General features: G+C 39.3%; 1 protein-coding gene across 1 annotated transcript in view; it reads right to left on the reverse strand.

The window, feature by feature from the left end:
* The window catches only part of SLCO1C1 (solute carrier organic anion transporter family member 1C1), an 81,733-nt gene continuing 78,277 nt past the window's right edge, over positions 24,129-27,584 (reverse strand). Inside the window, exons 14-15 of the mRNA XM_013964182.2 lie at positions 26,276-26,393; positions 24,129-24,745 (exon numbers count right to left, since the gene is read on the reverse strand). Of these exons, the coding sequence (XP_013819636.1) occupies positions 24,523-24,745; positions 26,276-26,393 (341 nt within the window). The 3' untranslated portion in view covers positions 24,129-24,522. The remainder of the gene's footprint in view (positions 24,746-26,275; positions 26,394-27,584) is intronic.

The following is a 27,584-nucleotide window of genomic DNA, read 5'->3' on the forward strand; positions in this document are numbered from 1 at the left end:
TCGAGGAGCCCTGAGGTGGGTGAAAAGGTGAAAAAAGAGAAAGTGTTTTTTAGGCAAAGAAAGTAGTAGGTCTGAACAGCACATTTAGGAAATTTTATTTGGTACAAGGGACCAGGGGATTTAGTCAAGAATTTGATTCAGGGGTTTTGTGGGATATGGTATGAGGAGGTCATCAGGGATCAGAACTTGAAAGGTCATGTTTTACCAGGATGACTGATATTTCCCAAAAATGCTGGAAAGCTACTGGTTGATTTTGAATAGCAAATTTAAATCATAAACACATGTAAATTTTAGATGTATGATATACATAAATATCATTGAGTTTCCCATCAGACAAGAAGTATCAGCTTTGAAAAGGAGTCAAAATAACACTCTTTCCTAGAGTCTTTGATCACTTCCCAAGATATACCAAGAGAATCAATTGAGCAAACTAAACTAGTAGTGGACTTTGGTAAAGAATACCAGTTACAAAATTAACATGATGCTCCTAATAGCTTTGCTAAATCTGGTACATATAAAATATAATAAAAGATCTTAAGTAATCTGGAGTGGCAGCTGCATTGTGTTGGAGCAACTGTGAGGAGATAACCCATGTCCAAGGGCAAAGCAGAAGCCCCAGCAAGGTGGTAGGAGGGACAAAGTCAGGTTTAGAATCAAACCCCATACACCCCAGAGATGCTCAGAGGAGAGGGCTCAAACAAACCTTGTGCATACCCAGGACCCAGAGCCCCACAGAGACTGAGACAGAACTGAGTTTGAGTGTCTCCTGTGGAGGTGCGGGTCAGCAGTGGACTGCTGCAGGGGCAGGGGCTCTGGTGCAGCAGACTTGGGTATGGCATAAGCCCTCTTGAAGGAGGCCACCGTTAACCTCACCATAGAGCCACCAGAACTCACGCTGGACTGAGAAACCGACACTTAGAGGGCACAAACAGAAACTTGTGTGCATCAGGACCCAGGAGAAAGGAGCAGTGACCCCACAAGAGACTGACTCAGACTTGCCTGTGAGTGTCCAGGAGTCTCTGGCAGAGGCGTAGGTTGGTGGTGGCCTGCTGCAGGGTTGGGGGCACTGAGTGTAGCAGTGCTTTAATGGGATCTTTTGAAGGAGGTCACCATTATCTTCATTACCTCCACCATAGTTTGGCCCAAGGTAAATAGCAGGGAGGGAACACAGCTCCAGCCATCAACAGAAAATTGGATTAAAGATTTACTGAGCATGGCCCCGCCCATCAGAACAAGACCCAATTTCCACCTCAGTCAGTCTCTCCCATCAGAAAGCTTCCATAAATCTCTTATCCTTCTCCATTAGAGGGCAGACAGACTGCAAACCACAATCACAGAAAGCTAGCAATCTGATCACATGGACCACAGCCTCGTCTAACTCAATGAAACCATGAGCCAAGCCGTGTAGGGCCACCCAAGATGAACAGGTCATGGTGGAGAGTTCTGACAAAACATGGTCCACTGGAGAAGGAAATGACAAACCATTTCAGTAGTCTTGCTTTGAGAACCCCATGAGCAGTATGAAAAGTCAAAAAGATAGGACACTCAAAGATGAACCCCCCCAGGTTGGTAGATGCCCAATATGCTACTGGAGATCAGTGGAGAAATAATTCTAGAAAGAATGAAGAAACAGAGCCATGCAAAAACAACTCAGTTGTGGATGTGAATGGTGCTGGAAGAAAAGTCTGATGCTGTAAAGAGCAATATTGCATAGGAACCTGGAAGGTTAGGTCCATGAATCTAGGTAAACTGGAAGTGATCAAACAAGAGATGGCAAGAGTGAACGTCAATATTTTAGAAATCAGCAAACTAAAATGGACTGGAATGGGTGTATTTAACTCAGGTGACCATTATATCTACTACTGTGGGCAAGAATACCTTAGAAGAAATGGAGTAGCCATCACAGTCAACAAGAGTCCGAAATGCAGTACATGAATGCAATCTCAAAAATGATAGAATGATCTCTGTTCATTTCCAAGGCAAACCATTCATTATCACAGTAATCCAAGTCTATGCCCTGACAAGTAATGTTGAAGAAGCTGAAGTTGAATGGTTCTATGAAGACCTATAGGACCTTCTAGAACTAACACTCAAACAAGATGTCCTTTTCATTTTGGGGACTTGAGCGCAACAGTAGAAAGTCAAGAAACACCTGGAGTAACAGGCAAATTTGGCCTTGGAGTACAGAATGAAGCAGGGCAAAGGCTAATAGAGTTTTGCCAAGAGAACACACTGGTCATAGCAAACACCCTCTTCCAAAAACACAAGAGAAGACTACACATGGACATCAGCAGATGGTCAATACCAAAATCAGATTGATTATATTCTTTGCAGTCAAAGATGGAGAAGCTCTATACAGTCAGCAAAAACAAGACCAGGAATTGACTGTGGCTCAGATCATGAGCTCCTTATTGCCAAATTCAGACTGAAATTGAAGAAAGTAGGGAAAACCGCTAGACCATTCAGATATGACCTAAATCAGTCCCTTACGACTATACAGTGGAAGTGACAAATAGATTCAAGGGATTAGATAAGACAGACAGAGTGCCTGAAGAACTATGGATGGAGGTTCATGACATTATACAGGAGGCAGGGGTCAAGACCACCCCCAAGAAAAAGAAATGCAAAAAGGTCAAATGGTTGTCTGAGGAGGGCTTACAGATAGTTGTGAAAAGAAGAGAAGCAAAAGGCAAAGGAGAAAAGGAAAGATACACATATTTGAATGCAGAGTTCCAAAGAACAGCAAGGAGAGATAAGAAAGCCTTCCTCAGTGATCAGTGCAAATAAATAGTGGAAAACAATAGAAGGGGAAAGACTAGAGATCTCTTCAAGAAAATTAGAGATACCAAGGGAACATTTCATGCAAAGATGGGCAAAATAAGGGACAAAAATGATAGGGACCTAACAGAAGCAGAAGATATTAAGAAGAGGTGGCAAGAATATACAGAAGAACTATACAAAAAAGATATTCACAACACAGAAAATCACAGTGGTGTGATCACTCACCTAGAGCAAGACATCCTGGAGTGAGAAATCGAGTGGGCCTTAGGAAGCGTCACTTTGAACAAACCTAGTGAAGGTGATGGAATTCCAGTTGAGCTATTTCAAATCCTGAAAGATGATGCTGTGAAAGTGCTGCACTCAATATGCCAGAAAATTTGGAAAACTCAGCACTGTCCACAGGACTGGAAAAGGTCAGTTTTCATTCCAATCCCAAAGAAAGGCAATGCCAAAGAATGTTCAAACTACCACACAATTGCATTCATCTCACATGTTATCAAAGTAATGCTCAAAATTCTCTAAGCCAGGCTTCAACAGTATGTGAACTGTGAACTTCCAGATGTTCAAGCTGGTTTTAGAAAAGGGAGAGGAACCAGAGATCAAAATGCCAACATCCGCTGGATCATGGAAAAAGCAAGAGAGTTCCAGAAAAACATCTATTTCTGTTTCATTGACTATGCCAAAGCCTTTGACTGTGTGGATCACCACAAACTGTGGAAAATTCTGAGAGAGATGGGAATACCAGACTACCTGACCTGCCTCTTGAGAAATCTGTATGCAGGTCAAGAAGCAACAGCTAGAACTGGACATGGAACAACAGGCTGGTTCCAAATAGGAAAAAGAGTACATCAAGGCTGTATATTGTCACCCTGACTAACTTATATGCAGAGTATATCATGCAAAATTCCAGGCTGAATTAAGCACAAGCTGGAATCAAGATTGCCGGAAGAAATATCAATAACCTCAGATATGCAGATGACACCACCCTTATGGCAGAAAGTGAAGAGGACCTAAAGAGCCTATTGATGAAAGTGAAAGTAGAGAGTGAAAAAGTTGGCTTAAAACTCAACATTCAGAAATCGAAGATCATGGCATCCGGTCCCATCACTTCATGGGAAATAGATGGGGAAACAGTGGAAACAGTGTCAGACTTTATTTTTATGGGCTCCAAAATCACTGCAGATGGTGATTTCAGCCATGAAATTAAAAGACGCTTACTCCTTGGAAGAAAAGTTATGACCAACCTAGATAGCTTATTGAAAAGCAGAGACATTACTTTGCCAACAAGTTCCATCTAGTCAAGGCTATGGTTTTTCCAGTAGTCATGTATGGATGTGAGAGTTGGACTGTGAAGAAGGCTGAGCACTGAAGAATTGATGCTTTTGAACTGTGGTGTCGGAGAAGACTCTTGAGAGTCACTTGGACTGCAAGGAGATCCAACTAGTCCATTCTGAAGGAGATCAGCCCTGGGATTTCTTTGGAAGGAATGATGCTAAAGCTGAAACTCCAGTACTTTGGCCACCTCATGCAAAGAGTTGACTCATTGGAAAAGACTCTGATGCTGGGAGGGATTGGGGGCAGGAGGAGAAGGGGACGACAGAGGATAAGATGGCTGGATGGCATCACTGACTCGATGGACGTGAGTCTGAGTGAACTCCGGGAGTTGGTGATGGACAGGGAGGCTCTGTGTGCTGTGATTCATGGGGTTGCAAAGAGTCAGACAAGACTGAGCAACTGAACTGAACTGAACTAACACCCAGTACCTCAGAATATGAGTGTATTTTGTTTTAAATATGTAATTAAGTTAAAATGAGGCCACTCAATGGCCCTGAACCCAAACTCTCTGGTTCTTATAACTAGAGGAGATTATGACATAAAAAGAGACATCAAGGATACATCTTTACAGAGAAAATACCATGTGAGCATGTTGAGAAGGCAGTCATCTGCAAGCAAAGATGAAAGTCCTCAAAAGAAACAAAATCTGCCATACCTTGACTTTCAACTTGTAGCCTCTAGACTGTGAGAAAATATATTTGTGTTGTTTGGGCTTTACCCAGGGTGGTGTTCTGTTGTGGTAACTCTAGCACACTAATACAGCTCCCAAATTAGAAAATAATTGTTATAAGTGGTACACAGTAATGGTTAATATATTAATAAGATAACTACCACAATAAACATACCAGCAAAGCTATGAACACAATCTATAAGCTGAGAGATATGACCAATAACACATAAAATTTTTAATTCACTAGCAAAGACATGAAAATAAAAACAATGGGATGCTATTTTTTTTTTTTACAAAATTAATAAATCAGTAAAGTTTAAGGAAAGCTAATTCCCAGGTGTCTCAGTGGTAAAGAATCCCCCCTGCCAATCCAGGAGACCCAGGAGACTCAGGTTCATTATCTTTGGGTTGGGAAGATCCCCTGAAGGAGCAAATGGCAACCCACTCCAGTATTCTTGCATGGAAAATTCTATGGACAGAGGAACCTGGCAGGCTACAGTCCATGAGGTCAAAAAGTGTTGGACATGACTGAGTGACTAAACACACACACATATTTGTTTGAAGTAGAAAATATTACTGTGAAACATAAAACATGTTCCTGATGGGAAGACTCAAGATCATAAAAATCAGTTACTAAGATTGGTACTGGGAGATTACATGATATTGTGAAACTATGATTTATAATGAGAATAGAGCTCCTAAGACCAATGGAATTTTCTAAGTGATAAAGTTGAAAAGAGCATCTTTTGTTCTTCCTAATAAGCCCCTTTCAACCATCTGAGTTTATGTTTATGCAGTAATTTTAGAAAAGTCTCTAAGGAGGTGGGAGCTGGTTGCCAGGGAAACCAACGACCTGAACCATTGCAACTTTCAGCCCCCTTTCCTACCACCTCCAGGGATGAGAGAGAGGCTGGAGGTTGAGCTAATCACTAAGGGTCAATGATTTAATATTGCTTACTTAATAAAACCTCCATTTCATTAAAAACAAACAAACAAAAAAAACAAACAAAACCATAAAGGATGTGTGGTTTCAGCAAACTTCAAGTTTGGTAAACGCTTGCAAGAATTGGCAAGGCGCTGTACCTGGAGAGGATGTGAAAGCTTCCTACTCTTCCACATACCTTGCCCCGTGCATTTCTTCCATCTGCCTATTCCTGTTGTCCTTTATCATAATAAATCAGTAATCTAGTAAGTTTTCCTGAGTTCTGAGAGCTGTCTAGGGCATACCTTGTTTTATTGTGTGTGTGGTCAGGCCACTCACTGCGGCTGTTCTCTTGCTCTCTGTACATCCCCTGCCCGATCAGTGAGCACTTGCTTCACCTACACCCTACTCGTTTACCTGACCTTCTTACATACTTGTCCCAGACCCCAGCCACTGATTGCTCGTATTGAAGGGTGGTGAGGTGCTGTTGTCCCTCTACTAGTTTCCCTGGGCAGAGAAGGCAGTGGCACCCCACTCCAGCACTCTCGCCTGGAAAATCCCATGGACGGAGGAGCCTGGTGGGCTGCAGTCCATGGGCTCACTAAGAGTCAGACACGACTGAGCGACTTCACTTTCACTTTTCACTTTCATGCATTGGAGAAGGAAATGGCAACCTACTCCAGTGTTCTTGCCTGGAGAATCCCAGGGACGGTGGAGCCTGGTGGGCTGCCATCTATGGGGTCGCACAGAGTCGGACACAACTGAAGTGACTTAGCAGCAGCAGCAGTTTTCCTGGGAACTGATAAACCAATCTGAGGTCAATTCCCCCTATAAATTGCAGTCTTACCCTCCCCCCTCCACCCCAGAAGCAAGACTGTCACCATGTCCTGCTCTTCATCTGCCTTACATGGTGTGGTATCACTCCAGAACCTTGTTTCAGAGAGAGAACATCCCCTTATCTGTCAGACCAGCAGTCCCTAACCTCTTAGGCACCAGAGATCAGATTTTTTGGAAGATAATCATTCCACAGGCAAGGCTGGGGGCAGTCGCGTGGTGGTGGTTGTTTCAGTTTCTCCTGTAGCTCCTCTCCTGCTGCGTGGCCTCGTATCTAAGAGGCCTTGGACAGGCACTGGGGTTTGAGGACCCCTGCATTTAAACCATTATTGTCTCTGTTGCTGATTCCTGGCCTTTCTCTGGTCTTAAAGTTGATCAAGTACAGGCCTCCTAGGAATGTGGGGTGCAGTTGAACTTGTGCTTCACAGATAATCTAGTTTTTATTTATTTATTTTTAGTATAAATTTAATTTTAATTAGAGGTTAACTACTTTACAATATTGTATTGGTTTTGCCATACATCAGCATGAATCTGCCACGGGTGTGCACATGTTCCCCATCCTGAACACCACTCCCACCTCCCTCCCCATACCACCCCTCTGGGTCATCCCAGTGCACCAGCCCCAAGCATCCTGTATCACGCATCGAACCTGGACTGGCGATTCGTTTCATATATGATATTATACATGTTTCAATAGTTTTTTATTTTTAATTGATGGTTTGTGGCCACCCTGTATCAAGCAAGTCTGTTGGCTCTGTTTTTCCATTAGTATTTGCTCATTTTATGTATTTTTTTACATTTTGATAATTCTCAGAATATTTCAAATGTTTTCATTGTTTGTTACGGTGAACTGTGACCAGTGATCTATAATGTTACTACCATGTATGATTTGCTGAAGGCTGAAATGATGGTTAGCACTTTTCCTTTTAGCAATATAAAGTATTATTGAATTAAGGTAAGTACACGATTTTATGAGACATAATGCTGGGAATACCTGATGGTCTGGTGGCTTAGGACTCTGATGTCTCATTGTGGAGGACCTAGGTTCAATCCTTGCCAAATGCCTGGGAGCTAAGGTCGCACACGTGGCATGGCAGCCGTGTGGCATGGGTGAAAAAAATATATATATATAATGCTATTGCACACTTAATTGATTCTATTCACTTCATTGCAGTGGTCTGGAACAGAACCTACAGAATTTCTGAGCTTTGCCTGTATCGAACCTGAAGAGGTCGTTGTGGTCGCCTTTAACTTACAGCCAGATGGTCAGAAACCCAGGTGATAATCTGCGTTTGTGATTGGCCTCTGAAGGGGACGGCCAGTCCTGTGGGATGAGCACTTAATCTGTGGCATCTGACAATTACTCTAAATAGAATTGGGTTAAACTGTAGGACACCCAGCTGGGGTTGGCAAAATGTTTGGTGTGGGGGAAGAATAAACTCTGCTTGAGAAAAATGGCGATTTTCTTTTTCTTTAAATGTTACATATGATACAGATAGCAAGCAGATAGGGGTTTTTTGATTTTTGTCTTTTAAATTAATAGTCTCCGTTGGATACTTTTGGAACTTGACATGATAATTCTAAAGTTATTCAGGAAAAATAAAGTGAGCATATTTAAGAAAAATTTTTTCAATATTTTTCGGCTGCTCTGGTCTTTGTTGTTGTGCCTAGGCTTCCTTTAGTTGTGGGGGGTGGGGGCTTCTCTCCAATTGCAGTGTACAGGCTTGTCATTGTGGTTGGTTTTCTTGTGGCTCGAAGGCCCTAGGGTACTGGGTTAGTAGTTGTGGTACAGGGTCTTAGTTCCCAACATGCATGTGGAATCTTCCTGGACCAGCGATTGAAACCATGTTCCCTGCCTTGGCAGGTGGATTATTAACCACCAGATCGCCAGGGATGTCCAAGAAATTTTGAAAATGAATCTTATGCAGGAAGATGTGAATTTTTAGAAATTAAAATGTATTTTTACATTTTATAGATACAATTTTTATATAGAGTGACCTTAGGCAGAAATAGGCATATTAATGAGATTAGAAAGTCCCCAAACACCCATAATTTAATAAGTTTTAAAGGTACAGGTGATGGACAGGGAGGCCTGGCATGCTGAGATTCATGGGGTTGCAGAGTCGGACACGACTGAGCAACTGAACTGAACTGAACTGATACATAAAACAGATAACTAATAAGGACCTACTATATAGCACAGAGAACTCTATTCAATACTCTGTAATGATCCATATGCGAAAAGAATCTAAAAAGAAGTGGATATATCATTTTGTATACATATAATTCATTCACTTTGCTGTACATCAGAAACTAACACAAATTACAAATCAACTATACTCCAATAAAATTTTTTTAAAACAACAACAAAAAAATAAAGGTACAGAATCAGGATTTTTTAAAAAAAACTTTTTGTATTGGGGTATATTCATTTAACAATGTTGTGATAGTTTCGGGTGAACGGCAAAGGGACTCAACCATACATAAACATGTATCCATTCTCCCCCAAACTCCACTCCCATCCAGGCTGCTATAACATTGAGCAGAGTTCCATGTGCTATACTGTAAGTCCTTGTTAGTTATCTATTTTAAACATAGCAATGTGTACATAAACATAGCAATCTGAAATAAGTATTATTAAATTAATAGTATTGGGACAAGTGTCTATAATTTGTCAAAACAATGAGGCTGTTTGTCTCAAAATTTTACATCAAAAGGTATATTTTAAATATCTTTAGAAATTAAATTATAAATATAAATATAGGTAATTGTATCATCTTAAGGTAAACAAATTATTTTAAGCACATATGAAAATGTAGAATCTATAGAGAAAGGAGATGTTTTATTATACACATTTTCAAAAAATTTTCAACTTGAAAAATCAGTTACAAAAATTTAAAATTCAGTCCCTGTTACAAGTTGAATTATGTTTCCCCCAAATTCATATTTTAAAGCCCTAACAGCCAGAACCTCAGAATATGAGTGCATTTGGCGATAAGGCTTTATAAATGTAATTAAGCTAAGATGACCATTAAAATGGCCCTAACTCAATCTCTCTGGTTCTTAAAACAAGAGATCAGGACAGAAAAAGAGACCGCAAGGATACATACATACAGAGAAAAGACCATGTCAGCACAGTGAGAAGGCAGCCATCTGCAAGCCAAGATGAGAGTCCTCAAAAGGAAAAAAGCTTGCCAAACGTTAACCTTGGACTTCTAGCCTCCAGACAGTGAGAAAATACATTTCTGTCGTTTGAACTTTACTCAGGGTGGTATTTTGTTGTGACACCTTTAGCAAACTAATACAGCTCCCAAATTAGAAAAATAATTATTATATTGGGACACAGTAATGGTTAACATTATCAATAAGATAACTACCACTATAAACATAAAAGCAAGGCTGTGAACACAATCTATAAAATGAGAGATATGACCAATACACATATAAAATTTTAATGCATTAGCAAAGACTTGAAATTCAAAACTTTAAGATGCCATTTTTAATTTATAAAATTGATAAAATAGTGAAGTTTGAGGAGAGCTAATTCCCAAGTTAGCTCAGTGGTAAAAGAATCCGCCTGCCAACGTAGGAGACCTAGGAGACTCAGGTTCGATCCCTGGGTAAGGAAGATCCCCTAGAAGAGGAAATGGCAACCCACTTCAGTATTCTTACCTGGAAAATTGCTGGGACAGAGAAGCCTGGTAGGCTATAGTCCTTGGGATCCCCCAAAGTCAAACACAACTGAGTGTGTATACACACACATATTTGTTTAAAGTAAAAAAAAAGAAAAATATTGTGAAACATAAACCACGTTCCTGATGGGAGGACTCAAGATTATGAAATTATCAGTTACTCAGTTGGTACTGGGCTTCCCAGGTGGCACTAGTGGTAAAGAATCCTCCTGTCAATGCAGGAGACAGAAGAGATGTGGGTTTGATCCCTGGGTCAGGAAAATCCCCTGGAGGAGGAAATGGCAACCCACTCCATTCTTGCCTGGAGAATCCCATGGACAGAGGAGTCTGGCAGGCTACAGTCCATGGGGTTGCAAATAATCAGACACAACCGAAGCAACTTAGCATGCAAGGTTGGTTCTAGTAGATTACATGATTATTGTGAAACTATGAATTATAAGAACAGAGCTCCTAAAACCACTGGAATTCTCTAAGTGATAAAGTTGAAAAGAGCATCTTTGTTCTTCCTAACAAGCCCCTTTCAACCACCTGAGTTTATGTATAAGCAGTAATTTTAGGAAAGTCCCAAAGGAGGTGGGGCTGGTTGCCAGGGAAACCAACTACTTGAACCACTGAAACTTTCAGCCCCCTTCCTTACCACCTCCAGGGATGGGAGAGAGGCTGGAGGTTGATCTAATCACTAATGGTCAATGACTTAATTGCTTATCCATTAAAACCTCCATTAAAACAACAACAACAAAAAACATAATGGGCTGTGTGGTTTCAGACAAATTCCAGCTTGGTAAACAAGTGCAAGAGTTAGGAGGGTGATGCACCTGGAGAGGATGTGAAAACTTCCTACTCTCCTACACACCTTGCCCTATGCATTTCCTCCATCTGCCTATTCCTGAGTTGTACCTTGTCATAGTAAATCAGTAATCTAGTAAGTCTTTCTGAGTTCTATGAGCTGTCTGGGGATTACCTTCTTTTATTGTGTGTGTGGTCAGGCCACACCTGGCGGCTCTTCTGTTCTCTGTACGTCTCCTGCCCAACCAGTGAGAGCCTGCTTCACCTACACCCTACTCACTTACCTGGCCTTCTTACATACTTGCCTCAGACCCCAGCCACTGACTGCTCTTATTAAAAGGCAGTGAGGGGGGCGTTTCCATGGGAACAGATAAATAAACCTGAGCTCAATTCCTCCTGTGACTGGCAATATACCCCTCCAGACTGCGGCCATGTCCTGCTCACCATCTGCCTCACAAGGTGGGGTGTTGCTCCAGGACCTTGCTTCAGAGTGGTAAGCTCCCCTCATCCGTTAGACCAGCAGTCCCTAACCTCTTAGGCAGCAGGGACTTGTTTGGTGGAAGACAGTTTTTCCGCAGACAAGGCTGGGGGTGATGGGGTGGTGATGGTGGTTTCAGTTTCTCCCCCATCTCCTCTCCTGCTGTGTGACCTGGTTTCTAAGAAGTCATGGATGGGCACAAGGGTTTGCAGAGCCCTGCCTTAAACCATTGTCTCTGTTGCTGACTCCTGTCCTTTCTTCTGTCTTAAATTTGGACAAGTACAGGTCTCCTAAGACTGCGGGATGTAGCCCAACTCCTGCTTCACAGATAATTGCATTTTTTTTTTTTCCTGATTGACGGTTTGTGACCACCCTGTTTCAAACAAGTCTGTTGGCTCTGGTTTTCCAAAAGTATCTGCTCACCCTTGTGTCTGTCTGTGTCATATTTTAGCAATTTTCAGAATATTTCAAATGTTTTCATTATTATGGTGAACTGTAATCAATGGTCTATGAAGGTACTACCGTGTATGAATTGGTAAAGGCTGAGATGATGGTTAGCATTTTTTAGCAATATAAAGTATTATTTAAGGTATGTACATTGTTTTATTAGATATAGTGCTGGGAATTCCCTGTTGATCCTGTGGTAAGGACCCTGAGCTCTCATTGCTGAGGGTCTGGGTTCAATCCCTTTCGAGGGCCCAGGGAACTAAGATCCCATGAGTGGCATGGTGGTTGTCTGGCGAAAGCAGCAACAACAAAAAAGATAGAATGCTATTCACACTTAATTGATTCTATTCACTTTACTGAGGTGGCCTGAAAGTGAACCAGCAGTATTTCTGAGGTTTGCCTGTTATGAACCTGAGCGTGTGGTCATCTTTTATTTATGGCCAGATGGTCAGAAGCCCAGGTGATAACCTGTACTTGTGATTGGCCTCTGAAGGGGATGCCCAGTCCTGTGAGATGAGCTCTTAATCTGTGGCATCTGACAATTACTCTAAATAGATAGAACTGAGTTAAAGTTTTGGACACTTAGGGCTTCCCTGGTAGATCAGCTGGTAAAGAATCCACCTGCAATGTGGAAGACCTGGGTTCAATCCCTGGGTTGAGAATCCCCTGGAGAAGGGAACGGCTACCCATTCCAGTATTCTGGTCTGGAGAATTCCATGGACGGTATAGTCCATGGGGTTGTAAAGCGTTGGACATAACTGAGCACTTTTATTTTCACTTTAGGACACCCAGCTAGGGTTGGTGAAATGGTTGGTGGTGGATGTGGGGAGATGCCCTGCTTGAGAAAGTGGGGATTTTCTTTTACTTTAAATGTCATGTATAGTACAGAGAGGAAGCAGGTAGTTTTTTTCTTCCTCTTTTAGATTAGTAGTTTCAATTGGGTATTTTTGGAACTTGACATAATAATCCTGAATTTATCCAGGGGGGGAAAAAGAGTGAGCATATTTGAGAATTTTTTCAATATTTATTTGTTTTTGGCTGTGCCGGGTCTTCGCTGTTGCTCAGGCTTTCTCTTGTGCTGAGTCGGGGCTGCTCTCTAGTGTGGCGCTTAGCCTCGCACTGAGGTGGCGTCTCTTGTTGTAGAGCTTGGGCTTTAGGGCACACTGGCTTCAGCAGTCGTGGCACGTTGCTCAGGAGTTGCAACCAGGAACTTAGTTGCTCCATGACTCATGGAATCTTTCAGGACCAGGGATGTAACCCATGTCCTGCATTGGCAGATGGATTCTTAACCACTGGACCGCAAGGGAAGTCCAAGAACTTTTGAAAATGAACCATATGAAGGAAGATATCAATTGTTAGAAACTGAAATGTGTTTTTACGTTTTACAGTTATAATTTTCATATAGAGTGACGCTAGACAGAAATAGGTATATTAATGAAACTAGAAAGTCCCCAAACACCCATAATTTAAGAAGTTTTAAAGGTGGAGAATAAGGATTATTAAATTAACAGTGTTGGATTGTGTCTAACCATTTGTCAAAATAATGGGATTCCTTATCTCAAAATACTACATCAAAATAAACTGAGATATTTTAAATATCTTAGCTTTAGAAATCATAAAACAGGTACATGTAAGTAATCATCATCTTACGGTAAGAAAATTCTTTTAAGCACATATGCAAATATAGAATCTATAGAGAAAGATATTTGACTATATACATTTTTCAAATGTATAAATTTAAAAAATCACATTAAAAAAATTAAAATTTAGCCCCTGCTATGTGTTGAATGTCCCCAAATGTGTATGTTAAAGACCTAGCATGTAGTACCTCAGAATATGAGTGTATTTGGTGATAGAGTCTTTAAAGATGTGATTAAGCTAGTGATAAGAATCCATCTACCAATGCCGGAGATGCAAGAGACGCAGGTTCAGTCCCTGGGCTGGGAAGATTCCCTGGAGTAGGAATACCGATTCCAGTATCCTTGCCTGGAAATCTCATGGACAGAGGAGACTGGAGGGCTATAGTCCAAGGGATCACAGAGAGTCAGGCAAGACTGAGCATGCAAGCCTAAGTTAAGATGAGGCCATTAGAATGGGCCTGCCTGAGTCCAGTCATTCTGATTCCTATAAAAAGAAATTAAGACAGAAAAAGAGACACTGAGGACTCATATGCACAGAGAAAAGACTGTGTGAGCACAGTGAGAAAGCAGCCATCTGCAAGCCAAGACTAGAATCCACACAAAAAAAACAACGTAACTTGCCAAGCATTGACCTTGGACTTCAAGTCTCTAGACTGTGAGAAAACACATCTTCTGTTGTTTGACCTTTATCCAGGATGGTATTCTGTTGTGGTAGCTTTAGGAAACTAATACAGACCCCATATATTTTTTTAAATGGTTATTATATATGGGATACAATAATGATTAGATCTACAACCATAAACATATAAGCAAGGCTGTGAACACAATCTATAGAAGAAGAAATAAGAAATATGATCAATACACATATAAAAGTTTTAAGTCAGTAGTAAAGACATGAAAATCAAAATATTGAGATGCCATTTCAACTTATGCAGCTGATTGATTAGTGAAGCTTGAGGAGAGCTTATCTTTCAAGTGCTGTTTGTGTCAGGATCTACTATCTTTGTTTTTTGGAATGCTGTTGATTCATATGTTTGAAATATTCTATTCCTAGGAATCTATTTTAAATAAAGATAAGGAGAGGATGCATGCACAAAAGTTTCCTTGTAGATTTGTTTATATAGCAAAAAGATTTAGAAAGTAAAATTAATTTAGTAATAACTTTAAAGTAAATCCTTCATTATATTAGCAAAAAAAATCTTGCACTTGTGGGTAGGAGTGGAGGTTGGAAGTAAAAACTTTTTACCTAAAATTTTTAAAGTTTTAGCTTTATTGAGCAATAACTGATGTATATCCATTTATCTGTTGACAAACATGTAGTCTTCATACAAGATCTTGTCTATTGTGAATAATGATGCAATGAACATAGAAGGGTGGGTATATCTTTGAGATTCTGTTTTTATTTCCTTTAGATATATTCCCAGAAGTGAAATTGTTGGATTGTATGGTAATTCTATTTTTAATTTTTTGAGGAATCTCCTTAGTGTTTTCAATAGTGGCTGCACAAATGGATTAATAATTCCTACCAATAGTGTACATGTGTTCTCTTTTTTCCACATCTTTCCTGACACTTGTGTCTGGTCTTTTTAATGGTAGCCATTCTAACAGGTGTGAAGTGGTATCTTGTGGTTTTGATTTACATTTCCCTGATGATTAGTGATATTGAGCACCTTTTCACATATCTGTTAGCCATGTGTATATTTTCTTTGGAAAATGCTTATTCATTCACAGCGTTAAAATGCTGTGCCCATTTTTAAGTCAGTGTTGTTTGTCTTTTACCATTGAGCTCTATGAGTTGTTTATTTTGGATATTTACTGCTTACATGATTTGTAAATATTTTCTTCCACTCCATAGGCTGCATTTTCATTTTGCTGAGGGTCTCCTTTGCTGTGCAGTAGCTTTTTAGTTTTATGTAGTCCCACAAATTTATTTTTGCTATTGTTGTGCTTGCTTTTGGTGCAAATCTAGAAAACCATGCCATGATAATGCCAAGGAGCTGATCCCTATTTTTCTTCTAAGAGCTTTATGGTTTCAGGTCTTACATTTAAGTCTTTTAAACTTAACATTTTGAATATTTAATCTTACATGAAAAAAGGCAATAGACAACATTTATTGTCTGATTCTTGGTATTTTTAAAAGAGGGGAATGATATCAATGTATATTTTTTATAATTTTGGGTTAACCAATTGCAGAATATTTTCCAGACTGCTGGAAAAGTGGCTGTAACTTCCATATTGCTGAGAAATAAAAGCAAAAATATAATACATATAGCATATGAAAGAATGTAAGGAAAGCATAAGGGAAAATTTAATGAATAATATAACGAAACTAAAACCAAACAAATGTGATAATTAAATGACTTGTTGATACGGAAAAAATTTAAGTGAAAATAAAATTCAATTTGGAACTGTTAACAAATGTCTAATGTTAAACAAATTACAGGAAACTTTTAAAAATAAAGGAAGGACCAAAGATATATCAAGTAAACATAATAAAGCAGAAATGGCAATATTAATTAATGAAGATAATTATTTAAAAATAAAAGTCAAAGTATTAACTATGACAACAAAGTTTTAATAAATATATACATTATAATAGTTCTGCAACATAATGTTCAATTCTATGAATAAAACCTTTTTAAAAGTAGAAGTAATTCACAAAAAGTCATTCAATCATAATTGGGAGATTTTGACATATTGTAACTCTAAAGCCTTGAAGAGAAAACAGGAAGGAAAATAAGTATCAACAGAGGTGAGTAGTGAAATTGTTTGGTTTGGTAAATATATATGTAGTAGTATCCTCTATAATCAATAAACATACTTTATTTTCAAAATCTGAACATTTTCAAATATTGATGACGGGCTTAAATCCTCAAATTTCCAAAATAATAAATTGAGTGGGCTACATTCCCTAATTGGAGAAGGCAGTGGCACCCCACTCCAGTACTCTTGCCTGGAAAATTCTGTGGATGGAGGAGCCTGGTAGGCTGCAGTCCATGGGGTCGCTACAAGTTGGACACGACTGAGCGACTTCACTTTCAGTTTTCACTTTCATGCATTGGAGAAGGAAATGGCAACCCACTCCAGTGTTCTTGCCTGGAGAATCCCAGGGACAGGGGAGCCTGGTGGGCTGCCGTCTATGGGATTGCACAGAGTCGGACACGACTGAAGTGACTTAGCAGCAGTAGCAGCATTCCCTAATTATAAATGTAGTTAGTTAATCTAAAATCTTAAATTTAAATAGTCAAGCACAGGGAAACTTTAAATCATTCTACTTTTAGAGAAAACAGGAATTCTGAATTGAATAGAAAATCAAGAATGCATTTGTAAACAGGAAAATATTCTGGGTACTGCAGTATGGCAAAACTTTCTATTATGAAGAAAACTGAAGATTCAGTTCAGTTCAGTCGCTCAGTCGTGTCCGACTCTTTGCGACCCCATGAATCACAGCACGCCAGGCCTCCCTGTCCATCACCAACTCCTGCAGTTCACTCAGATTCACTTCCATCAAGTCAGTGATGCCATCCAGCCATCTCATCCTCTGTCGTCCCCTTCTCTTCCTGCCCCCAATCCCTCCCAGCATCAGAGACTTTTCCAATGAGTCAACTCTTCGCATGAGGTGGCCAAAGTACTGGAGTTTCAGCTTTAGCATCATTCCTTCCAAAGAAATCCCAGGGCTGGTCTCCTTCAGAATGGGCTGGTTGGATCTCCTTGCAATCCAAGGGACTCTCAAGAGTCTTCTCCAACACCACAGTTCAGAAGCATCAATTCTTTGGCACTCAGCTTTCTCCACAGTCCAACTCTCACATCCATACATGACCAATGGAAAAACCATAGCCTTGACTAGAAGGACCTTAGTCAGCAAAGTAATGTCTTTGCTTTTGAATATACTATCTAGGTTTGTCATAACTTTTCTTCCAAGGAGTAAGCATCTTTTAATTTCATGGCTGCAGTCACCGTCTGCAGTGATTTTGGAGCCCCCCAAAATAAAGTCTGACACTGTTTCCACTGTTTCCCCATCTATTTCCCATGAAGTGATGGGACCGGATGCCATGATCTTCGTTTTTTGAATGTTGAGCTTTAAGCCAACTTTTTCACTCTCCCCTTTCACTTTCATCAAGAGGCTTTTGAGTGCCTCTTCACTTTCTGCCATAAGCGTGGTGTCATCTGCATATCTGAGGTTTTTGATAATTCTCCTGGCAATCTTGATTCCAGCTTGTTCTTCTTCCAGCCCAGCGTTTCTCATGATGTACACTGCATAGAAGTTAAATAAGCAGAGTGACAATATACAGCCTTGATGTGCTCCTTTTCCTATTTGGAACCAGTCCGTTGTTCCATGTCCAGTTCTAACTGTTGCTTCCTGACCTGCATACAGATTTCTCAAGAGGCAGGTCAGGTGGTCTGGTATTCCCATCTCTTTCAGAATTTTCCATAGTTTATTGTGATCCACACAGTCAAAGGCTTTGGCATAGTCAATAAAACAGAAACAGATGTTTTTCCGAAATTCCTTTGCTTTTTCCATGATCTAGCGGATGTTGGCAATTTGATCTCTGGTTCCTCTAGCTTAGAAAATTTAACATGCCTTAAAACTGAAGATTAAGGCATGTTAAATTTTCTAAGCTAGATCATACAGTTATATGGCTACTCATCAAGTATTTAGGTGAGTAATTTTTTTTTAGGTAAATAGTTGTGCGTGTTTTTGTTAAGCATGCATAAAGAAAGTAGAAGGGAAAAAATTAATTAAGTAGCAGGGAGACAGGATCCAAATGCTTTTTCTTTGAAAAGTCCAGTGAAACAAGTTCCTGGCAAGCACAATATGCAAAAAAGACAAATCCAGATATACAAAATTAAGAATAGGAAAAGCATAATAATTATCTTAATTTCCCTAAGCTTACAATGTTAAAAATGCCTTTTAAAACCTAGAAGATTTTTCTAGAAAAATTATAAATGTTGAAAGTTGAAATCAGTAAATAATTTTTTTTAGGAAAAGCTACAATAACCAATACACAACTTTTCAAGGTATTATTTCTCAAAAAAGCCTAAAATGTAAGAGCAGCAGATAGTTCCTGTGCTACAAAATCTTTTCCAGGCATTTAGAAACAAGGTAGTTTTCTAGTTAATTTTATAAAACTGCATAATTTGATACCAGAAGCTGACAAAGATGGCAACATTTTTAATAAAGAGGGGGATAAACTTGTGTTTTCCAAATATATTGTATGGAAGATTAGTTAGGTCCAAGACTTGTTAATGAAACTGTGGATTTAATGCCAAATAAATTTGAAATGCACACTCCCTTTAGAGATTGGCAATCTATAGCATCACATCAAAGAATCCGAGATTCTGCAAACATATGAGAGCTAACATAAAACAGTTTTCAAACATAAAACAGTTTTAAACATCACACTTAATAATATTTAAATATGCTACCATTAGGCTGGTTCATAGTAGGTCCTCATTAAATATGTTTTTCCTTCTTTTTAATTTTTTTCTTAATGGTAGATTTCATGACTTCAACAGTAGATGATGGTGACATTGATCGTGATTGTAAACTTCAAGCCTTTCCTATGTGTAACAGTTGCAGAGTTGACATTTTAACAATGTGAAAATAGAAGTACAGCTAACAGAAAGATATAGCAGAGTTTGCAGATATAAAGGGAAGGGAGGGGATCTCTAAGCTCTTCATTTTGTAGAGTGGGGAAAATTATAATACTCAATGTTTATTAAATAAGAAATGAAGGTATCAAGGTGATATTTGAGGAAACTAAAATAGTGACCTCACTATGTAGAGATTACTGAGGGATGAGTAAGTGAAATTAGTTCAATCTAATAGAACACTGACATAATCAGTCAATAAACATTGCCTGCGATAATAACTCAAGAAAGTGGTGTGTGCATACTATTTAAAGATAATGGAAGTCACCATCAAAAAAACCAGCAAACCAAACTAGTTAGAAGTAATTCTCTTGAGGAACAGAAGTGAAGGTGGTGTGGAGGACTGTTTACTTCTCATTTTAAATCATTCGATTTTTTTTAACTATGTACATGATTTAGTATGCTAAAACTTCTCTAATGTCCATGTGCAAAATTGACTTTCAGCAAAGTTCAGTTCAGTTCAGTTGCTCAGTCGTGTCCGACTCTTTGCGGCCCCACGAATCGCAGCACACCAGGCCTCCCTGTCCATCACCAACTCCCGCAGTTCACTCTGACTCACATCCATTGGAGTCAGTGATACCATCCAGCCATCTCATTCTCTGTCGTCCCCTTCTCCTCCTGCCCCCAATCCCTCCCAGCATCAGAGTCTTTTCCAATGAGTCAACTCTTCGCATGAGGTGGCCAAAGTACTGGAGTTTCAGCTTTAGCATCATTCCCTTCAAAGAAATCCCAGGACTGATCTCCTTCAGAACGGACTGATTGGATCTCCTTGCAGTCCAAGGGACTCTCAAGAGTCTTCTCCAACACCACAGTTCAAAAGCATCAATTCTTCAGGGCTCAGCCTTCTTCATAGTCCAACTCTCACATCCATACATGACCACAGGAAAAACCATAGCCTTGACGAGACGGACCTTAGTCGGCAAAGTAATGTCTCTGCTTTTGAATATGCTATCTAGGTTGGTCATAACTTTTCTTCCAAGGAGTAAGCATCTTTTAATTTCATGGCCACAGTCACCATCTGCAGTGATTTTGGAAGTTAGTGGAAGACAACAATTTAGGAGCTGAGAGAGTCAGTTCCTAGGCAGATTGATAAGAAGTCCAGGGTCCCCAAGGAGGATAAAGGGGTCTCGGGCTCTCGAAATGGAGATAGGGGTGTGGAATTCTAAAGATGGAGGAAAGGATAAACTTTTTTTTGTCTACATTCTTTGAAAGTGAAAGTGAAATCGCTCAGTCGTGTCTGACTCTTTGCGACCCCGTGGACTGTAGCCCACCAGGCTCCTCCGTCCATGGGATTCTCTAGGCAAGAATATTGGAATGGGTTGCCAGTTCCTTCTCAGTTTAGTTCAGTTCAGTCGCTCAGTCATGTCCAACTCTTTGCGACTCCATGAATCGCAGCACGCCAGGCCTCCCTGTCCATCATCAACTCCCAGAGTTCACTCAAACTCACATCCATTGAGTCTGTGATGCCATCCAGCCATCTCATTCTCTGTCGTCCCCTTCTCCTCCTGCCCCCAATCCCTCCCAGCATCAGAGTCTTTTCTAATGAGTCAGCTCTTCGCATGAGGTGGCCACAGTACTGGAGTTTCAGCTTTAGCATCATTCCCTCCAAAGAACACCCAGGGCCAGTTCCTTCTAGCCTTATTCAATTACACAACTCAGTTTAAATTCTGTACTAGGGATTATACAACAATGTATCCTGCTTGAGGACAGTTTCTCCTTCCTGAAAACCTTCTGGCTAATCCTGCTATCTTAAAATGTAAATTATGGAAATGGGTCTAGTTAGATCTTTACAACCTCCAGACATTCTTTTGATTCATTGTAGTAACTAATTAAAAGGTATATAACTCCATTGCTAAGACTAGCAATGGGGGTGTACTCTTTCTGCCTCCTTCTGATGTCTATGTCAGAAGCTTTCTCTATCCCTTTTATACTTTAATAAAACTCTATTGCACAAAAGTTCTGAGCAATCAAGCCTCGTCTCTGGCCCCGGATTGAATTCTTCTCCTCTGGAGGTCAAGAATCCTGGCATCTATTCGTGGTTCAGCAACAACCTTTGGGCTGCAGTCCATGGGGTCGCTACAAGTTGGACACGACTGAGTGACTTCACTTTCACTCTTCACTTTCATGCATTGGAGAAGGAAATGGCAACCCACTCCAGTGTTCTTGCCTGGAGAATCCCAGGGACGGGGGAGCCGGTGGGCTGCCGTCTATGGGGTTACACAGAGTCGGACACAACTGAAGCGACTTAGTAGCAGCAGCAGCAGCAGCAGCAACATAGCTGTTTGAATTTGATCAACCTCAGATTTAATCTTGGCTTTACCATCTATGAGAACACCTTGCCCTTGGAAGAGTCACTAAAACTCTCTAAGCTTCCTCTGAAACTTCATATCAGTACTCACACCTAACACATAAGTTATTTTGACCTTTGAAATTGAGATAATGTGTCTAAAGCATTTAGCACAGGTAAAGAGAGTGCTTAATTAATTAATATTAATTGTTACGCTTAAAATTGTTATAACAATTATAGCCAGACATGTTACAGTCAATTTACTCTTTCAGTCTCCTTTTATGTCTACAAATTTACAGTAAGTGAAGATTTCTTAAATTTGCATGGTCACAACATTCTTCCAGCTATTTTTAGGTGTTTTATATCGTTTGCTTTTATTACTTGCTCTAGAGGTATTGTAATATAATGGAAGAAGCCAGCATTATTGTGACTGCCTCCACCTTGAGCAAATTATTTAATTCAATTTAATTCACTCCATTTATAAAATTATACTGCTAGAACATTACCTGTCTGAAGGTTAGAGTGAATCAGATGTTCTTTTGAGGTACTGGTGACCTCCAGGGGTCACGAATGTACAGTAAATGAATAAAGTGGTGCAATTGTGGGATCCCACACATCTGTCAAGGCCTTACCTCTAATATTTGGCCCTGAGGCTGAGAGAATTTTTTTGATCTCTGAAATGGGGTTTGATTTGTCAAAAAAAAAATCATTTATTTTCTGAGCCATAAAAAAATCTCTTTACTTCTGTCAGATGAATTTACTCATCTAAAACATCAAGGTTCCTTTTACTAAATTTACTTTGAGCCTAAATGATACCTTCCTATACCATACAGCTAAATTTAGTGTGTATAATTCTACTGTTCAAGTAATGGGTATGCATAAAACTATGGTTTTTGTTGACAGTTGGTGTTTTTATGAAAAAGTCATTATAAGTATCCTTTATGCTAATTTTTATTTTTCAAGTCATTCAAGAGTACATTGGATAGGATCCTGTTTAGAAATTTACTTGCAAAGAAGTTATTTTTCAGGATATTGCTACAAAGGCTTTGAAAAATAAAGAGGATGTGGGAGACAGGATGAGGAACTTGAATTTTAATTACATCTCTACAAAGAAAACTCTTGACAAGTGTACCTACTCACCCATTCAGTAAATATTTGTTATGGGTAAGACTGATACTGAGACAACAAAAGGGATTTTTGCTCACAAATTAGTGCAGCAGCAGCAGAAGTAGGCCTTCTAGAAACAAAACCAGTCTATGTTCATTTTAAAAAATAGCAAAATAGGAAATAATCTTGTACCACCAATTCAAATAAAAGGGAAACAATAATATATATTTAAAGAAGTTTTTTCTGTTCTCCATCCCCATAATTTTCATCTCTGGTTTTTTCCATTCATCTTATTTTCAGGACTGGTACATAAAGGGGGAAATTTAGAGACTATAAACCCTTTTGTCTATACTATATGATCCTTGAACTGTGTAAGGTGACTGCATTTCTCAGCTGGACCTTTTTGTTTAACTTGGTCTCCTAAGAAATTTCTCAAAAAGACATATCATTGGGACTGCCCTGTTTGTGTTTTCTGAAGGCTGCTAAGAATTGTGGCATAATTTCAAGACTTTACTTGTGGGGAGGGGTGGATCTACCTAAGTCTGTTTTCCTTGGGAAGGTCAGGTCCCTCCTAGGGTGCAGTTGTGATAGAGGAAGAAAGACGTAACACATAGCAGAGCTGAAGATTAAAGATGGAGGACTGCTGAATCTGCTGGTTTTAGTGAGAGCAAGACCAGGAAGCCAGTCAAGAGGAAATGCCTGGCTTGACTTTTTCAGTTGCAGACAGAGAACTATATGGCAGGGTATACCAGTGGTACCACCCCATCCAGAAACCTTGAGACAGATGCCAGGAAGGGCACCAAAAGGGATCATACCCACCACCACTCAACCCATCACTCTGTGTTCCTATCATAATATGTAAGTTCATTGTAGATTTTTAGAAATTCACTTTCAAATATATATCAGTACCATGTCACAGTCACAAGTCTGGAGTTACTTATATACTTTAAAATGTGGGCAGTATTAACAATATTTTTTACTCCATTAAATTCATAGAAGGACAAGAAAGCATATCAATTTTATTACTTCACAACTACGGTCACTTAAAAAAAACTCACACAAAAAGTAGAAATAATGAACAGCAGAAGAGTTAGTAATTCAAAATTCGAATCATCCAAGATCATTTGCAATGATAGAGCAAATAGATACTATATAGATTGATATAGTAATCTATATCAGTTACTGTATTTCAAAAGAAAGGAGCTTAAAAAGAAATCTTCCTCCACATGTTCTTACTCTATCCAAACACCATCATCAAGTTGATATTTGAAGGATGATGTTTCTTAGGTAGGTGGTGCTAGTAGTAAAGAATCTGTCTGCCAATGCAGGAGACAATAGAGACACAGGTTCAGTCCCTGGGTCAGGAAGATCCCCTGGAGTAGGAAATGATGGCAACCTACTCTAGAGTTCTTGCCTGGAAAATTCCATGGACCAGAGGAGCCTGACAGGCTATAGTCTGTGGGGTTGCAGAGAGTCAGACACAAGTGAGTGACTGAACACACACACAAGATGTTTAATTTTTTTTTTCTTAAGTATTCTCTTATCCTAGGCAAGTATGTCAGTTTGGAAATTACATACAGCCATTAAATTATATTGACAATTGTTCTACTAGAAGTATAGCTAATTTATCAATGGGCACAGGCAAAATTCAGCAGAATGAGTAAATAATATAAGGAATTTGTTTATAAATTAAAATATTTAAGATTAACTTTACCATCTACACCTTCTACAACATGACTAATTATATTTGTTATCAGGTACAGTATCAAAAACAAAGTAGACAGCTTTTTGAAAGGAGAAAGAATTCTCACATTTAAAACCCTTCCGATTAAAATTGGTATGCAGAATTTCCAGAAATCAGAAAACATGGCTTCAAGTCACCACCATTTTTCTAAAGTTGTGTTTCCTTGCCCGGCCAATAGTTGGGTTGTAGCAAATGATCATTTGTGGTGCAATTCTCCTTCCTGATTCTTGTTGACACCATTGTTCTTTCTCTCTTGGTTCTGAAACTTCTGTGTTTTGAAACATAATTTTTCTTTAAAGTGAAAAGCACTGCAGTACTTAGGAAAATAGACATTATGCCAAGCATCATGGTTAGTCCCAGGTATATATGTCTAGAAGAAGACAGAATCTCAGTCTTAATTATTGTAGCTATCCAATTTTAAATAAAATATAATAATATACAAAAATATCAATATCAGTGAAATCAATCAATATCAATAAAACTATCATGAGGATGGTTTTCTTTAAGAATGCCGATTCAGTGACTATAAAAGGCCTTTCTGTGAACATCTGACGGACTATTGAAGGCAGTAAGCTAATATAAAGCAAATTTTTAGTAGCACCATCATTTTCAGCTACTGCTAATTATATAATCCTTTCCATCCTCTCTGTAACTTATTTCCTTAGACCAGGTGACTATAGACCTGTTTGCTTAGAACAGTCCCAGCATAAGCTAGCATAAGCTAGTGTTGTCCCAGGGTAATCTGCCTCCTTTCCTTGTCAAAAATATCCAGATTTGAATGATAAATTATATGGTTAGCCTTCCCTTGAAACTTGGCCAAATTCACTCCTACAGTAAAACTGCAAGAAGTAACGTTAAGGGGGAATTGGAGATCTCAGTACACTAGAGTGACCTAAGCAAACCAGAGGTTTACATCAGGTTCTTCCACGAGAAGCCTTTAGCTCTATTAGATCATGAGACATGAAGGTCTGAAAGCACAGGTTGAATTATTCATGCTGGTCACCTTGTATGTACACTCATAATCTCTGAGTTACACTGTCTTTACAGTAAAATATAGCCCGAGTAAATGTGAATAAACTGCCAATTTTCCTCATAGATCAGGTCCCTTTCAAAGACCAACATAAATTTCTCACATAACATCAAAGCCTATTAAGTCAAGCAAATTTATTTGAGATGGTCAGCTCAATTCACATCCAACTTCCAACTTACAGGGTTTAGCACCAAGTTTATTTTTCTAGAGAATACTCAGAATGTAAATTGAAAAAAAAAAAAGTCCTTCTTGTTTTTAAGCCATTGAAGCATTGCTTTAAGCAATAAGGGGACTAAATGTTTGCTGAATTGCACTGAATGATACCATAGTGAAAAATCCATGCCCTCAACCCCGTACACACATAGAGAAAACCTTTTACTTTTATGCATTTCAAGTACTGGAATAATTGAACATCAGTTTGGCAATAAAAGCCGGACAGATTTAGAGCCAAATCCAAATCTTGCCCAGGGGGATTATAGCTGACGTAAATGGGACAGTTTGGCTCAGTTTGGGGGGGGGGGTGTAGAAAAGAATTAAACCCCAAATGTGACCTAAATCTAAATGCTTCTGAGTTTCAAGGAATTAACTGAGTTGTGTGCATAAACTTTGAAAATCCTACTCTATTCTGAAATCTTCTGTCTTATCTTTTTTAAATGATGGGAGTCAAGATTAAGAATGAAGGAAAACAAAAGATCTAGCCAAATGGTCAGATAATAATAGAATTATTCTATAAAACAGAACAAACCTCTGGATTAGATTCTCCTTTTCTTTACAAATGATGAAACTACGTGAGGATTATTCATGCCAGTTGCCTCTTGCAAACCTGGCATGTGGTAGCAATGAGATTTAGGAAAGAGTTTGATATGGTACCTGAAAGCATTTGAATCATACAATCTACAGGATCCTTTAGTTCCACATCTTTTAAATCCCCACTTGAGGCATGAAGTATCAATCAGAACTCCAAAATATATGGGAGATGGGATTCCTGCTGTGAGAAAAACAAATAAGTGCCATTAAAAATATATGCATATCTTTTTGGTTAGCCTACAAAGAATGACTCACAGAAACCACATTCTGTCCCAAATGCACTTCTTTGGAAATAGTCCATCCTAAAGGAGATCAGTCCTGGGTGTTCATTGGAAGGAATGATGCTGAAGCGGAAACTCCAAACTTTGGCCACCTCATGCGAATAGTTGACTTATTGGAAAAAACCCTAATGCTGGGAGGGATTGAGGGCAGGAGGAGAAGGGGATGACAGAGGATGAGATGGCTTGATGGCATCACCGACTCGATGGACATGAGTTTGAGTGAACTCTGGGAGTTGGTGATGGACAGGGAGCCCTAGTGTGCTGTGATTTATGGGGTCACAAAGAGTCGGACACAACTGCGTGATGGAACTGAATTGAACTGAACTGAACAAAGAATGACTCTCAGAAACCACATTCTGTCCCAAATTCACTTCTTTGGAAATAGCAGGGCCTCTCCAGGAGACCAGAATATGCCACTGGTATAAAGATTATTTTGAGCTGATAATTTTGAGAAGCAGAAGTCAGAGAAGAAGCTCGGAAGACAGAGCATAAGTTTCCCTTTTTTAAGGAAAATGTACATTTACAAAGGAAATGATTTGCAAGAGTTTCTCAACACCTTGTAAAGGCTTCCTTGGAGGCTCAGTGGTAAAGAATCTGTCTGCTAATGTGGGAGACGGAGGTTTGATCCCTGGGTTGGGAAGATCCCCTGGAGAAGGGAATAGTAACCACCTCTAGTATTCTTGTCTGAGAAATCCCATGAATAGAAGAGCCTGGTAGAGGTCTCAAAAGAGTCAGACCTGACTCAGCAACTAAGTAACAACTCCCTCTTTGTACCACAAGAATTCCAGATTCAAAAAAGAGCTAACTGCATAAACTTTTATTTTGCATAGAGTCCCATAAACACAATCACTAAAAGCTATATGGTAAAGCTTATATTGATGAAGTAAAGCTATATGGTAAAGCTTATATTGATAAAGTTGAATGGTTAATTTGGACTATTTGACGTCATAAATAAAAATTCTTTTTATATACATTCTCTAACTAAACAGATTGTCACCTAAAAACATTTAGGTGATAGCTATTAATAGCTTTACATTGCTCTTAATAACATGAAGATATTCCTCAGTACTCAAATACTTGTCATCTTCTGT

This window comes from Capra hircus, chromosome 5 (assembly GCF_001704415.2).
Source record: "Capra hircus breed San Clemente chromosome 5, ASM170441v1, whole genome shotgun sequence".
Taxonomy (NCBI): domain Eukaryota; kingdom Metazoa; phylum Chordata; class Mammalia; order Artiodactyla; family Bovidae; genus Capra; species Capra hircus.